Source organism: Malus domestica, chromosome 10, assembly GCF_042453785.1.
Source record: "Malus domestica chromosome 10, GDT2T_hap1".
Classification (NCBI taxonomy): Eukaryota; Viridiplantae; Streptophyta; class Magnoliopsida; order Rosales; family Rosaceae; genus Malus; species Malus domestica.
This window is the reverse complement of record NC_091670.1, coordinates 16,051,363-16,065,986: the sequence shown is the minus strand read 5'-3', so window position 1 is coordinate 16,065,986 and position 14,624 is coordinate 16,051,363. Positions and strand designations below refer to the sequence as shown.

Genomic DNA, 14,624 nt, shown 5'->3' with positions numbered 1-14,624 from the left:
CTTGAGAATAACGATTTGAGATGTGCGACGCTTTGTCCGATTCAATGAGCTTAGGAAAATACAAGAGTTAAATAGTGATGTTCACGATTAATTTTGGGCTTTGTCATTCATGGTTTAAAACTAGAAATCAATTTGTGTGCATATGTTTCATGGGTGGAGAAGAATCCATTAGCTAGCCTTAAATCCTTCTCATATTTTAATTCAGTGTTCCTATTTACTTTGTTTACTGGTTAATTTCAATTTTCAGCTTAGCTTAATTCAATTCATTCAAAACCCCATCAGTTGTTCGTTTTGTTTTGTTTTGTTTTTATTTTTTATGTTTTTTTTGGTTGAATTAGTTTTTAGTTTTTAGTTTTAGTTGATTACCAGCCCTTCTAATCATCATAATAGAACGATCTCTACTTACTTGTTCTATGATTACATAATTCGCAAGATTTAGTTTGAGTGTTAGTTTCTAGCATATCACTCTTATATTCGATGCTTTAATTTCAATTTCCCTCTTATCCCAATATCGCTTGTATCAAATATATAGATATTCTTTTTCTTTCATTTGCTATTAATTTGAAATTTTAGATATAGATGCCGCAAAAATTGGATTAATCTCCATAAAAACGCACACAAACACAAAAAAGTGATGTTATTTTGGCTGAAAGTACTTCATGCTCCAAGGGACCCCAATTCTTCAAGTAGAGAAGTTAAATCAGAGAAGGACGAACCACCTTCCTTAACAGCCCTCGTTGCCATTTCTCTAAGTACCCTGGCTCTGGCTCTCATTCCCTCTGCTTCTTCACTCACCATGACTTGATTTATAGCCTTTTCTATGGCTTCCCTCTTCACACTGGCTTCCTTCTTCACATCTACAAATGTACTCCACTGTTCAACACCAACAGCAACCCCAGTTCTCAGTACCACAGTCACCAACTTCTCATTGTAAAACTGCTCAGCCGACACGGGCCATGTGATCATTGGTACCCCAGCAGACACTCCTTCAAGGATAGAGTTCCACCCACAATGCGTCACAAAGCCTCCGATTGCTTCGTGCTCAAGAATCGGCACTTGTGGAGCCCAACCTCTTATAATTAGTCCTTTACCTTCCATTCTCTTCTCAAACCCTTGAGGAAGCCACTCTTCTTTATCATTCTTTTCTCTCTTCACAACCCAAATGAATCCCTGCCTAGAAGCCTCAAGCCCCGTTGCAATTTCTAGGAGCTGAGAGTCAATGAAATTGGTCATACTTCCAAAACATATGTAAACAACTGAATTTGGTTTCTTAGAATTAAGCCAATTCAAGGACTTGTGCTGACCAAGGGAAGCTTCGTCATTTGCTGCCTTATTCCATGACAAAATCAGGCCTATATGCCATGCCTTCCTCCCAAACGCTGTCCTGTAATGATCTGCAAAAGCCGGTTCAAGTTCGTAAAAGCTATTAATAATAAACCCAAAGCTCTTTTCCTCACACTCTCTCGCAGCCTTAAACAACTTGGTGAATTCGGTTTCAGCATTTTGCTTGATAAAGGCCGGTATTTGGCTTCTAATCAGCTTGATCTCAACTGGAAAATTAGGAATAGTAAAAACTTCTGAATCCGATGACAGCTTCAAGTGAGGCTCGTACAACAGCACACTAAGAGTAGCATACAAAGCGAAAAAACCAACACCATGAAATATGATCCTTGGAATACCAAACTTGGCGGCAAGATCTGTTGCCCAAGGAAAGAAAGCGTCAGCAACAAGGCAATGAGGGCGGTGTTCGTCTAAGACCTGCTCAATTTGTGGTTGAAGAAGGAAGGTGGCTTTGAAGAACTTTTCCTTCATCTCAGTGGTGGTAGCTAAGTTACCACTTTCACATCCTTGAGGCAACCCAACTTCCTCAGTTGGGAACTTGATGACAAGAATTTCAATATCAAATCCCAATTGCTTGGTGCCTTGGATTGCTTTGGAAAAGAGAGGTGCATTGAGAGGGGTGGTTATTAGGGTGGATTTTACACCATGAGAAGCAAATAGTTTGGCCATGTTTATAAGGGGTATGGTGTGCCCTTGAGCCATATATGGGAAGAAGAAAATGTGAAGCTGCTTATGGGATTTAGTATCCATGGGGACTTGACAGAATGCACAAAGCAGCTCAAACAATAGATGGTGATGAAGAGAGTTGATACTAAACAATGAGCTGAAAGATTCAATATATTACTTTGAGACTTGGGATTTGAGGACTTTTTCTTTTTAAAAAGGTCATGTTCTGGCAAAGTCGTTATCTTTGAATATATAAACGCTTTGACGTTTTGAACCATATGGTCTTGTTACCTCATCGCATACGTAGATCATTTTGTTCACATTATAAAAGATAATAGAGAAAAGACAAAATTGAATTGTTTCTTCTTATGTCTAGACTCAGAGTTTGAATTCCTAGTCGGGCGGTGGGCTAGGGCCTAGCGGCTAGGCGGCTAGAAAGAACCTAGACGGATTTAAGTAAATCTGTTATATTTTGTGTAAATAAATGTCTGTTTATACTTAAAATATATATAATTATAACATAAATTACAAAATAAAATGACATATATATTATGAATATTGAAACATAATAAAAACATGAGGAACAAACATATAATGTGTGTTCATTTAAGTATTCAACAAATCTCTTACAATTTATTAAAAAAATAATGCAAAATGAAAGTTATCTATTTTTTGTCTAAGTGAGTTGCAACCTAGGCAGATGTCTAGGCGGGTCTGGGTAGTCTGAGCGGGTGCCTAAGTGGTCTAGGTGAGTGCTTCAGCAAGTCTAGGCACCCTTTTGAGATTTTCAAACTCCTAGGCATTAATTGGGATGGTGGCCAACCGCCTAGGGCCTAGGCGGGTCTAGACGGTGCTAGGCGGGGATTTTTAGAACAGTGACAATAAATAAAAAAAAAAAGACTTAGTCCAAGATTTGATAAAGTTGAATGGATTGTGGGACCATAATTTTCTGGACCCATGATTGATGGCATGAAGGACCGGGGTAATCGAAGCTAGACCTGACAATTTTTTACATGATCCGTTAACATGACACGAAAATAATAGGTTTTGAGTCGACATGTTAACTAATTAAGTCGTTATCGGGTCACACGGTAAGAACCCGCTAATAACGGGTTTTTAACATGTTTACACAAGGGTGACACGCAGGTAACCCATTTTGACACGTTATGCAGATTGACACGCAGGGTGACACGCTATACAGATTAGAAATTGTATAGATAATTATGTTTTAAAAAAATACCACAGTTGAATCTAGTGTAATGAGTAAATGTCTAGTCTTACAACAATGTTTAAATTTGAACCAATAAATGTATTCCTAACTTTGTAGAAGTGTTTAAATTGTCAGTAATAAATTTAGAACTTAGGTTTCAAAGTGTACTATAAGATTGATTAATGTAAACAGAACTACCTCAGCAAAGTGAACGATTGTATTTTGTCTAGAAATATCCTTGTTTTGTTAGTCAAAGGTAATTTGTTGCAAAAAATTGAAAGCGAGTGGTTTTCAATTTTGGAATCCCACAACATTAGTAGATTAAAGAAAGTGTTTCTCCAATTGTATTCAAAACCACTAAACCGCGCCATGACATCATTTGGCTAGAAACAAAAAGATATTTGTTTGAAGAATTAGGAACAATACAATTGTAAATCTTCTATATCTAAAGCTAATGAAAAAGTGAATAATGATTTTGATGCCACCAACCTTCAACAAAAATGCTTGGACAAAAATGCCCCTAAAACAAAAAATTTCAAAGGCATCCCAAAATAATGCATCAAATAAGGCAGATGCATTTTCATAATTTTAACATTATTTTTTTAATGATTAATTTTTTGGTGCTTTTTATTTTTATTTTTTATAATTAGTATCTCATAATAGGCTAGCAATAATACGATTCAATTTCTCTATTTTTAAACATGTTCAAAACATCTTAAGAGACGTATAGCCGGTTATAAAAAAGATCTTTCACACACAGATAATAATGTAATTAAATAAGTTGTCAAATGATTGTTTTTTTTAACAAACGATATTATCTACACTAAGGGAGAGAGGGGGGCTTAGCCTTACAATGAGCTAGCAATAATGTGACTCAATCAATTGTTTTTTAAATATTATTTTCTCTATTTTTAAACATGTTCAAAACATCTTAATAGGCATGTAATGTCAGTCATAAAAAAGATCTTTCACAAAAATGCTACTTGATTCAACCAAAATTGACATTTGCTAAACTTAGCATACAACTGATGTTCCCTTAATTTCTTCAACACCAAGGTAAGGTGTCGAACATGCCCTGCTTTAGACTTAGAGTATACCAAAATGTCATCAATAAAAACAATGACAAACATGTCTATAAATGGTTGGAATACTCGATTCATCAAATCCATGAAAGTTGCTGGTGCATTTGTTAATCCGAATGGCATCACAAGAAACTCATAATGACCATAACGAGTCCTGAAAGCAGTCTTAGGGACATCCTCACTGCTGATCTCCAATTGGTAATAACCAGACCTTAAATCAATCTTAGAAAATACACAGGCACCTCGAAGCTGATCAAACAAATCATCTATATGCGGCAATGGATAACGATTTTTAATCATTCCCTGATTTAATTGTCTATAATCAATACATAGCCTCAAAGTCCCGTCTTTCTTCCTTACAAACAAAACTGGAGCTCCCCAGGGTGAAGTACTAGGCTGAATAAAACCTTTATCAACTAATTCCTGCAACTAGACTTTCAATTCCTCAATTCGGCATGAGCCATTCTATACGGAGTCAAAGACATATGATCCGTACTTGGAAGCAAATTAATAGTGAACTCCACATCTCTGTCTGGAGGTAATCCAGGTAAATCATCAGGGAATACATAAGGAAAATGTCTGACTACTCGAACATCCTCCACACTACTAGAAGCAACATCATTTAGCACTACATGAGCTAAATATCCCTGGCACCATTTTGATAACAACCTTTTCGCCCTTACAGCAGAAATAACGCCATGCCTCACCCCACTACATTCACCCACAAAAGTGACTTCAGGTAATCCAGGACGATGGAAAGTAACTGTTTTCCCATAGCAATCTATATTGGCATGATTATAATGCAACCAATTTGTGCCCTAAAATCACATCAAAATCAACAATACCTAATGGGATAAGATTAGCTAGCATAACCACCTCCTCTACCATCACTGGACATCCTGGATATACACAATCAGCATAACATTTCTCCCGTCTAGGCATAGCAAACTCTAAATCATACCCTAGAGTCGTAAGATGAGGTTGCGTCACTTGAGCAAATGTATGAGAAATAACATAATGCGTAGCACCATAATCAATTAAAACTCTAGCAAAGTGACCAAGAATGTTTAATGTACCCATGATCAAATCCAGATGATTCTGAGCATCTTGTGGAGGGATATTATTAATACGCTGAAGCTTGCTAGATTGACGCTGATGGTGGCATAGAAGGTTGCTAGGGCCTCTGCTAGCTCTAAGGACAATTTATAGCTATATGTCACATCTGGCCACAAGTAAAACATCCACTAACATCCACTACTTCCTCTTCTACATTCCCCAAAATGCCTATTATTACATCTACAGCACAAAGGAGCACTTCCTCTTTCAGCATCTCCCTGCATCTGGAATCTAAGACCTCTTGAAAATCTACCACCTCTCATCTGAACAGTGGCACTAAAACCTCCGCAAGAAGAGTTGGAACTAGTTCCACTCCTCTTAAAGCTCAAGAGACTGACCTTTACCTTTATCATATCGCCTTTGATTCCCATTTTTTTCTTCTTCATCTTCACTTTCACTGGGCATATTCTCTTAGTCCTCAATCCTCAACAAAATCTCATAAAACTCCTGGTTAATAGCACAAGAAGTCGAGGTCGCTATAGAACGCCATTTCTTCTTAGTACCCAACCTGAAGCGAAGAAACATCTCAACCGGATTAGCAACAACTTCTGGATGATAGCGAGACAAGTCAATGAATCTCCTATAATACTCATTTGTCATCATCTTCCCCTACTTTAATTGAGTAAACTCTTGCTTTTTACGATCAATATACTCAGGGAAATAAACCTTTTCTGAAACAACTGTTTAAACACTTCCCAGTCAGCTTCTTCCTCTGGTGACAACTGATAAGATTCTTGTCTCCACCAGGATGCAAGCTCCGGACCCAGAAACCAGGTAGTCGTCTCAACCCACCTATCAGGAGGAAGATTCTCCTGACTTTACATTACACAGAAAGTCTTCTCAAGATGATTGATCCATTTCTCCGCTCCTTCATGTCCTTCATTCCCCACAAAATGATTCAACTTCAAATTATACACAATCTCAAGAGGTGTCATTGGGGAGGACGAAGTGAAGACTGAATAGCATTAGCTATAGCTTCCCCTAACTGAGTTATATCGGGGAAACTAGGCTCTACAGAAGGACGTGGATCTCTATGAGGCGGTATAGTTCTGACAGAAGACATCAAAATAATTAGAAATTCTAAAGATATACAGGACTGCAAACCTAATGCTCTGATACCAAACTAACACACCCCGACCTAAATCAGGGCATGCTGGCCGTTACGTGAAGGTGACGTAGCCATGTGCACAGTGCAGAAGCAATAGAGATATAAGGAATTACGAATAAACAAAAACCAAATCAACTAGAGTACTAGATAAGATAAGGTGTAAGTGCAAGATGAAGTGTGAAATACACAATCAAAGCATAAATATCCTAAGTGCAGTCAAGCAGGACAAGTATTAATTATACAGGACCTAAAGGTGATCCTACATTAATGATGTTTTGTCAGAACCCCCGTCAAAATCCTCGTGATCCACCAAGCACTTCTACCTAAAACCTGGAGGGGCGCAAAACAGAAAGTGTGAGTGGGCAAAAACAAAGCTTTTCAAAATCATTTCATTTCTCAAAAGTTCTAACCCCTCGCTGTAAAACCTGTAAAAATTCCCAAAAAATAATAATAATAATAATAATAATAATAAGCTGTATCAGAAATCATACTCAAGGTGAAAATCCATAGAAGTATACCATGCAAAAGTATCTCAATGCAATGCTATAAGTAATCTAGGCAAAATATATCAATGTCAAATATTGCATTAGCCAAATCCCTTTAACTCAATCTGCACGGTTGAGTATATAGCTCATAACCAATCTCAATCATATCAAATCAAATCAAATCTTGCACGCGAGTCGGAACCACCTAAAGTGGTCTGTACGACAAGACTAGGTGTAAAATAAATATGCTTTAGTGCTACGATCACGTGAAGGCTGTGCAAAAGATCGCGGGTCACGTACGAGTCGAACCACCTAAAGTGGTATGTACGACAAGCCTGTGCTCCTAACTTGGATCCAAGGTGAGCATATGGTGAGGGAGGTGAACATCACATGAATGATTGTGCCCTAACTCTGGGTGGGAGCACTAACACCGGGGTGTAGGTTTATGAGCTCTCAATACATTACATCATATCTTAGATAACTGAAGCAATCTCCTATCTTTGATTTATGAACTTACCTGGTACTTACCTGTGCGTCCGCAACACCAATCATAATATATGCAACTACTAATGCATAATAAAATATACGAATACTTTGCATGGCATTTCAAAACGTATAATCATTCAAATTCATTTTCTGGGAAAAATCTCAAGTATATAGGTATATACGGAAAACCAAAAGCCCACTCATTGATATATTGAAGGGTCGTAGCCCCCGAGCCTCGATTGTTGGCGCTCGTCCTCAAGATAGGTCCCACTCATTGATATAACTGAATAAACGTTATTTAAAGCACATATACAAAACTAGGAAATAACTTCTCATACATTACTCAAATGGGGTATTTGAATATACCACCATGATCTACTCAACCTCAGGAACATCCCCATATTTTTAGAAAAAATTTCTAACCACTCATGTGCCGCCATGCGTTGGCCAAGGCATGGCCAGACGCACCCCCACGCACGGCCAAACCCTAACTGAAACTTAACTGCCATTAGAATATTCCGTCAAACTTGACGGAATATTCCCTTCTCCTTCCTTAGTTCGCCGGAGTCCGGCGCCGATCGCTGCTGCACTCGCCGGTTTTTGGGAAATTTTAAAACTTCAATATCTCGCTCATTTTTCCACCAAAACTCATGAAATTTGTCTCAAAATGAAGCGTAGGACTAGAAGAACAAAACCTTACCACTTTCAAGCCTTGAAATCCACGGGATTTCACTAGAGGAACCTCGATATTTTGGCCAAACTTGAAACTTGCCAAACTCAACTTCCAGACGTCCAAAACACTACGTTTTTCTTCTCTGAGCTTCGTGAAGATGTCCTAAAGCTCACTAGCAGCTTAAAATCTTCTAAAAACTTCACATTCACGATCACATGAACAATGCATTAAAACTGAGATTTCTGGTTCTCAAGAAAACAAGGTCTTCACGTCAAACTAATGGCATGGATGACCACCTGGACTCACGAGGAACACAAAAACACCCTCTTCGACGTCGATTTGTGAAGATAGGGTCTGATTTGGGTGATGTCCATATGAGTGTACGGAAATGGAAGAAAACCGAGAGAGAATAGAGAGAAAGAGAGGGCCAACGGGAGAGAGTGTGTGTGTGTGGTCCTGATTCTCTTACAACCAACCAAAACAATTAGAACCTTTAGTTCTAATTGGGTCCAAAAAGTTAGGAAAAAATAATTGGTCCACAATACAACTTAAACCACACAACACCACAAACATTTAAGGGTATATTACCCGTTTACTTTTAACGGGTGTTACACAACATGACTCGTTAAAATATCGAGTATCCCACGAAAATGTCACAAAAAAGAAAAAACACAATACGAATGTCAGGTATACTCGAAGCTCATAGAGTGTTGTCCAGCATGCTAGACATAGGCCTATTAAATAGAAAAGTAGTTAGCTTGAAGACTGGTGAAAAGCTTTACGGCACAGTGAGTAGAAAGTCTATGATCGCCTTGTAAAGAAAGATGCTCGATAACTTTTTGTAAGATGATCTTACTTATTTGAGGGGAGGCCAAGAAAAAGACGGAAAATCATTTTCTAAGGTTCTCTCGTGCGATCACAACCAATGTCATGCTTAGGTGTTTATGTTGAAGTACATGCAGGTCATATTATGCAAAATTCTGTTCTCGTAAACACATGTACCGTATTTTCTTACATCTATAGTTCTCATCATATGACGAGTCAAAATAGCCGAGTAAAAAAACAGAACACTGGATAAATAAAGGTACCGCCAAGGTTTTGTCTTGGGCCAAAAGAAAAGCAGTAAACTTTTAGTCAATCTCCTCAACATGGATCATTGTGACTTCGTGCTTAGATTGTACCCAAAACAATTATTACTCCAAAATACTCATCGAGTAACGTCTCATCCAAATGTGTGCTCCAACATTTTAACCACGGGAACTCAACTCTTCAATTAAAGCATTCAAATCAGAATGCGATGATCCTCGTTTCTCAATTGCCCTCTTTGCCTGCTCTGAAAGTTCCCTAGCTCTGCTTCTTATTTCCTCTGCTTCCTCACCCACCATAATCCTCCTCACAGCTTTCTCAACGGCTTCCTTCTTCACGCTATCCCCCAAAACCCTAACCCATTTCTGAGTACCAACTCCAACACCAATTTTCAGCACTTGAGTCACCAGCTTCTCGTTGTAAAACTGCTCCGCCGACACCCACGTCACCATCGGCAACCCGGCCGCAAATTGCATACGTCATTGGATAGGTCATGTACAACATCGATTGGTTCATAAGCCATGTTAATAGTCACATGAGACAGAGATGGATAAAACAAATGCCACATCAGAATCTCATCAATCCAAAGAAAGAACCAGGATAGATGGTTCTTTGCAAAGGAGGTATCTCAATAAATTGTCTTAATAATGGTTGTACTAAATTTTAAAACTATGAACTATGCACTCATGTACTATTTCAATTTAATTAGGTTTCATTCGAATTTGGAATCCCTCTTGACAAGAGAAAAAAATTAGATTATTTTTTATGTTGTATGGACTTGTTTAATGTTTGATATTGATGTGGCTTGCCAATCCACTAGATTCAATGAATGTTGAATGGAAATATGGATGTTAATAAGCATATTTTGTCCAAGTGAATGTATAAGATAAAGAAGTCCATGAAGAAAACTTGTTCTTTTCAATCCTACCATTTTTGTAGAGATTACAAAGGATAAATTTTCTTTGTGATTTATCTATTTTCTACTTGCACTGAGACATAATTTGCAAGTTGATATTCATATTTTCGCTCCATATTCATTAAATTTAGTAAGTTGTACAACCAAAACATTAGACGATAAACATAAGTTATATCGCCCCTATGATAATGACATATTAATAGCATCTCCACTGCGCTTGAAACTACCATGTTAAATGTCAAAAGCAATAAGATTTGGCATCTTAAAAGTCACTATTTGTCCTACAAAATTTTGTCCAACGCCAACGAACCCAATTCCTCGGATCAAGTGGTTTTACCCGACAAAAATACCAGTTGGTCAGGCAAAAGTTATCAACGTTTTGTATTTTGTCAGAGACTTTAAGCGACCGAGACATTTGGTCGAGCAAGAAGCCTTTCGTCGGTAAAATACTTGGCTTCAAAGGAAAAAAATGATGTGTAGTGTGTAAAATCTTGCCCGACTGTTTAGGGTTTTGTTTCGTCGAGTAAGTGGATATATCCGTCGCTCAAAGTGAGTGGCAGGGTTGACATATTAAATTCCTTTGATGTTTTGACATTCTACGAAACTAGTTTCCACGATTTAATCGTCAAATTTGTTTGTGTAGACTTCGAGATCTGTTACACCAAAAATACCAAAAACATATTTTTGGAGATTAGGTAACAGGACGAAATCTTTTGATGGTTAGAAATGAATAATCACGATTTAACTGTCATTTTAGCTCCGGTTTTGATGATTCTTTCAGAAATACACAAGTCGACCCTGGAAGAATACAATGAACAAACCCAATTATCAATTTAAAATATTTACAATACGTTCTACTTAATGGAATTATAGAAAAACTTTGTGTTTGTTGAATCTATTGTTTTGACGGGATACACATTCTACAAAACTAATTTCCACGATCCAACCATACGTCAAACTTATATACTACGAGATCTGATAAGCCAAAAGTTACCAAAAGCAAACATTCCAGGATTAGGTGATAGGATGAAATCATTTGACGGTTAGAAATGAATAATCATGATTTGTATGGTCATTTTAGCTCCAATTTTATTGATTTTTTTTTTTACAAATATGCTCCCCGATCGTAGAAGAATATAGTGAACGTACTTTATCATTAGTCTAAATATTAACACTAGTGGATACAACAAATATTTATGTTCTACTTAAAGGAAGTATATAATAAACTATAAGTGTTTGTTGAATATATTGTTTTGACGGGATACACATTGTACGAAACTAGTTTCCACAATCCGAACGTCACACTTGTTTGTATATACCCCCACACTTGTTTGTATATACCCTCAAACAACCTGAAGGAAAAATTTTGTCCTAGCTAAGAACAAGTAAGAACATTTGAATGCACATGCAAACTATTAACACTTTAAAGTAGGCATGCATTAAAAAACAATTCATAAAACCCATGACTTTCAAAGCCTAGTATATGGTGAACCAATAAACTCTTTAACAACATTAAAGAGAAGGAAAGATTTAGAGTTTCTTTACCCTTGAAGCTCATCCTTGATTACACAAGGAATTCACCCAAGTGGAGGGCCTTCAAGTCACCTCCTTGCTCCTTGGATCTTCCTTGTGATTTTCCTCCTTTTAGTGCTCCTTTGCTTCTTTGAGGATTTGAGGATTAGTTCTCCAAAAACATCAAAAGCTTGATGTCTCTAAGTCTCCACACCAAGGATGAAGTGTGAAGATGAAACGGATGACGTAGAAAAGAAAAGATTGCTAGCTAATTTCCTTCTAAGTGGCCGGCCTCTTTAGAGAAAATAAGAGAAAGTGTTTCACCTCATTTCACCAAGAAAAACCCTAATGAGAAATAAAGCTATAAAGTTGATTTTATACTTCATTTCAAGTGAGTGGCAAACTTGTAATTAATCCAAGTTTGCTACCCTCACCCTTATGGCCGGCCTTACCTTTGTTATTGGGCTAATTGCCCATTTTGTTTTAGTTGTCATACAACTTAAACATAATGGGCCTTGTGGACCAAAACGCTTTTAAGCCCCGAAGCCCAAAACCAACTTAAAAGCCCAATACGAACCTTTCGTAAAATTAATTAACTAATTAATTAATCTTGACCATTCTCAATTAAACCATTTAATTGCTTATCCATCTCATTTATATTTCTTCACTTTCACCCTTACTCGGCAGTGGGCGATTGTTACTTTTAACGATCGATTGTGAATTGAAACAACATTTCAATTCTCCCTTAAAATTAGTGTTTGCTGATCATTAGGGCTTCCACAAACCATGAGTGACACATAGCAGTATGTCATGGTTACCCAAGCTAAGTAGAAGTGGTTAGAGAACCTATCCAGTTACAATTACAATGCAACACGGTCATTCTCTAATACAATACTCTTAATCACATTGTTTGAATGATAGTTTGTTTCATGTCTACTATCCAATGTGATACTTCTCTATATGATTCAATTGAATATGATTTGGAACAAACTTCCAAAGTTATATTCATATGCTTTGGCCAAAGACTCTCGAATCATATCTTAGAGTATTCTCCTTCCACCATGGAAGGTTAGAGATCCCTTGGTGTACATTCATATGCCTACATGACTAGATAGCTTGACCCCAACAATGTCGTGGACACTCCAATGGAATGCCTTTGACATGATCAAAGATCAAGGACCTAACCATTAGACATCTATGATGCCTCAGGTCAAAGGACTACTTTGCATATTGCAACTATCGAGTTCTTACATGACATGTATGTTCGAACTCTCTTTTGATCGTTGTTCAGTGTACTCGATTACTCTTTCGAGCACCTATGTGTTTGTCTTAGTGTCCAACACTAAATGACTTGAGACTAGTCATACTCACGCTTGAGTCAACATAACACATACTAACCTTAGCGGATTGTCAATACCCAATTGGCAATCCTATGGCTAGGAACGTTTTAGGAATGAACATAAGAGAAAGGTCTCGATAATCTAACTCACTTAGATCACTTATCTCTTAGATCAAATACATTCCTTGGATTCTCTTATTGCTTAAACACATGATACAATAAATAGTGATTAACAATAAGCTTTGCCCTTCATTAAACATATAAACGTTTAATACAATAAGTATTCCAAAAGCTATTACATCAAATTAGTGGCTTTGTGGGCATACTTCTAACACAACCTTGAAGCGCCATTCCCCTAGCCACCTCAGCAGCCACCAGAGTAGTTTAGGTTAATTAGTTGAGTTATTTTTTTTTTAAATAAATGTACGAGCCATTTTATTTTGAATGTTAATTAAATAATTTTTAAAAAGTTGTGATTAATTTTAGCCTTTTAGATTAATATAACTAAAATTAAATAAATTATTGACACTAAATATTGTATTAATACCGAATATTTTTAAAAAGTTCAAAAGGTTAGGCCGAATGAATGTATATGTCGAGCAAATTTTATTTTTGATTTTTTTTGGTTTTAAAAGGTTACTCGACAAAGGTTTTGTCAAGTCAAGTTTTTAATAGTATTTAATTTGATGTGGGGCGACAAAACGACGTTGCTGAGTAAGATATTTTCGTCGAGTCCAACGCACCTTTACCCGACGACTTTATTTGCCAGCAAGCGGTTATTTTCTGGCGATAAAATAAAAGAGCGATGCGCAGTGCTGGAAAATGACGTTTTTGGGCTTAAATTGCATTTTTTGAGCCCAAGATGACCTCGGATGGGTTCGTGGCCTTCTGGAGAAGTGTTCACAATATTCCAAACATTAGATCCAGCTATATTGGGCCAGTTTTGGAGCAGCTTATGGGTCAAAAACGTGGCTGTTCATATTTTAGGTGAATTTTACCATTTAATTTAGGGTTATGTTTCCTATTTTATTGGTTTTTATTAATTTTAGTTTTCCTAGGGTTTGTGTGGGGGGGCTGAGCAGATATATTGCTTGGCCGTCTACCATATTTCGGTACGCTTTCTTTTATGCAATTTTGGAGACAGAGAGAATTGTTATGGTTTTGGAGACTTTTTACTTGAAGGTGCTTTCAATCATTTTCTTGAATATATTTTCTATGATTTCCATTATGAATATGCAGAACTAATTTCTTTTGCTAGGGCGAAGCCTTGAGCCTTGGCATGAATATGTGATTTTTATTTAATTACTTATGATTGATTGCATGCATACTTTGAATTGTTAATCAACGGGATAAAAACTATCTAATTGTCTTAATGCCTGATCACTATTAGGATCTTTAGAAAAGTAATTTGATGCAATTTTGGTCGGAAGGTTCCCTGAAATTGACGCTGGCTTCTTGTGATTAATAATTGTAATTTCACTTAGGATGAATATCACGTCTTAAGGATTGCATGGTTTTTCAAAGGATTTTCATAAAGCATAATGAGTCTTTCATGTTCAAATTTGATCCGAATGTCCGGACGGGTTGCATGTTAGATATACGTT

General features: G+C 37.0%; 1 protein-coding gene across 1 annotated transcript; it reads right to left on the bottom strand.

Annotated features, from left to right (window-relative positions):
* Positions 1-527: 527 nt before the first annotated feature.
* Positions 528-2,203, bottom strand: LOC103428209 (UDP-glucose flavonoid 3-O-glucosyltransferase 7-like). Its single transcript, XM_008366304.4, has one exon. It carries the CDS (start codon positions 2,089-2,091, stop codon positions 658-660), a length of 1,434 nt encoding a protein of 477 aa, XP_008364526.1. The 5' UTR covers positions 2,092-2,203; the 3' UTR covers positions 528-657.
* Between the last annotated feature and the right edge of the window lie 12,421 nt (positions 2,204-14,624).

Excerpts from the sequence above, each read along its gene's own strand:
- LOC103428209 (XM_008366304.4), bottom strand. The coding sequence starts at position 2,091 with ATGGATACTAAATCCCATAAGCAGCTTCACATTTTCTTCTTCCCATAT.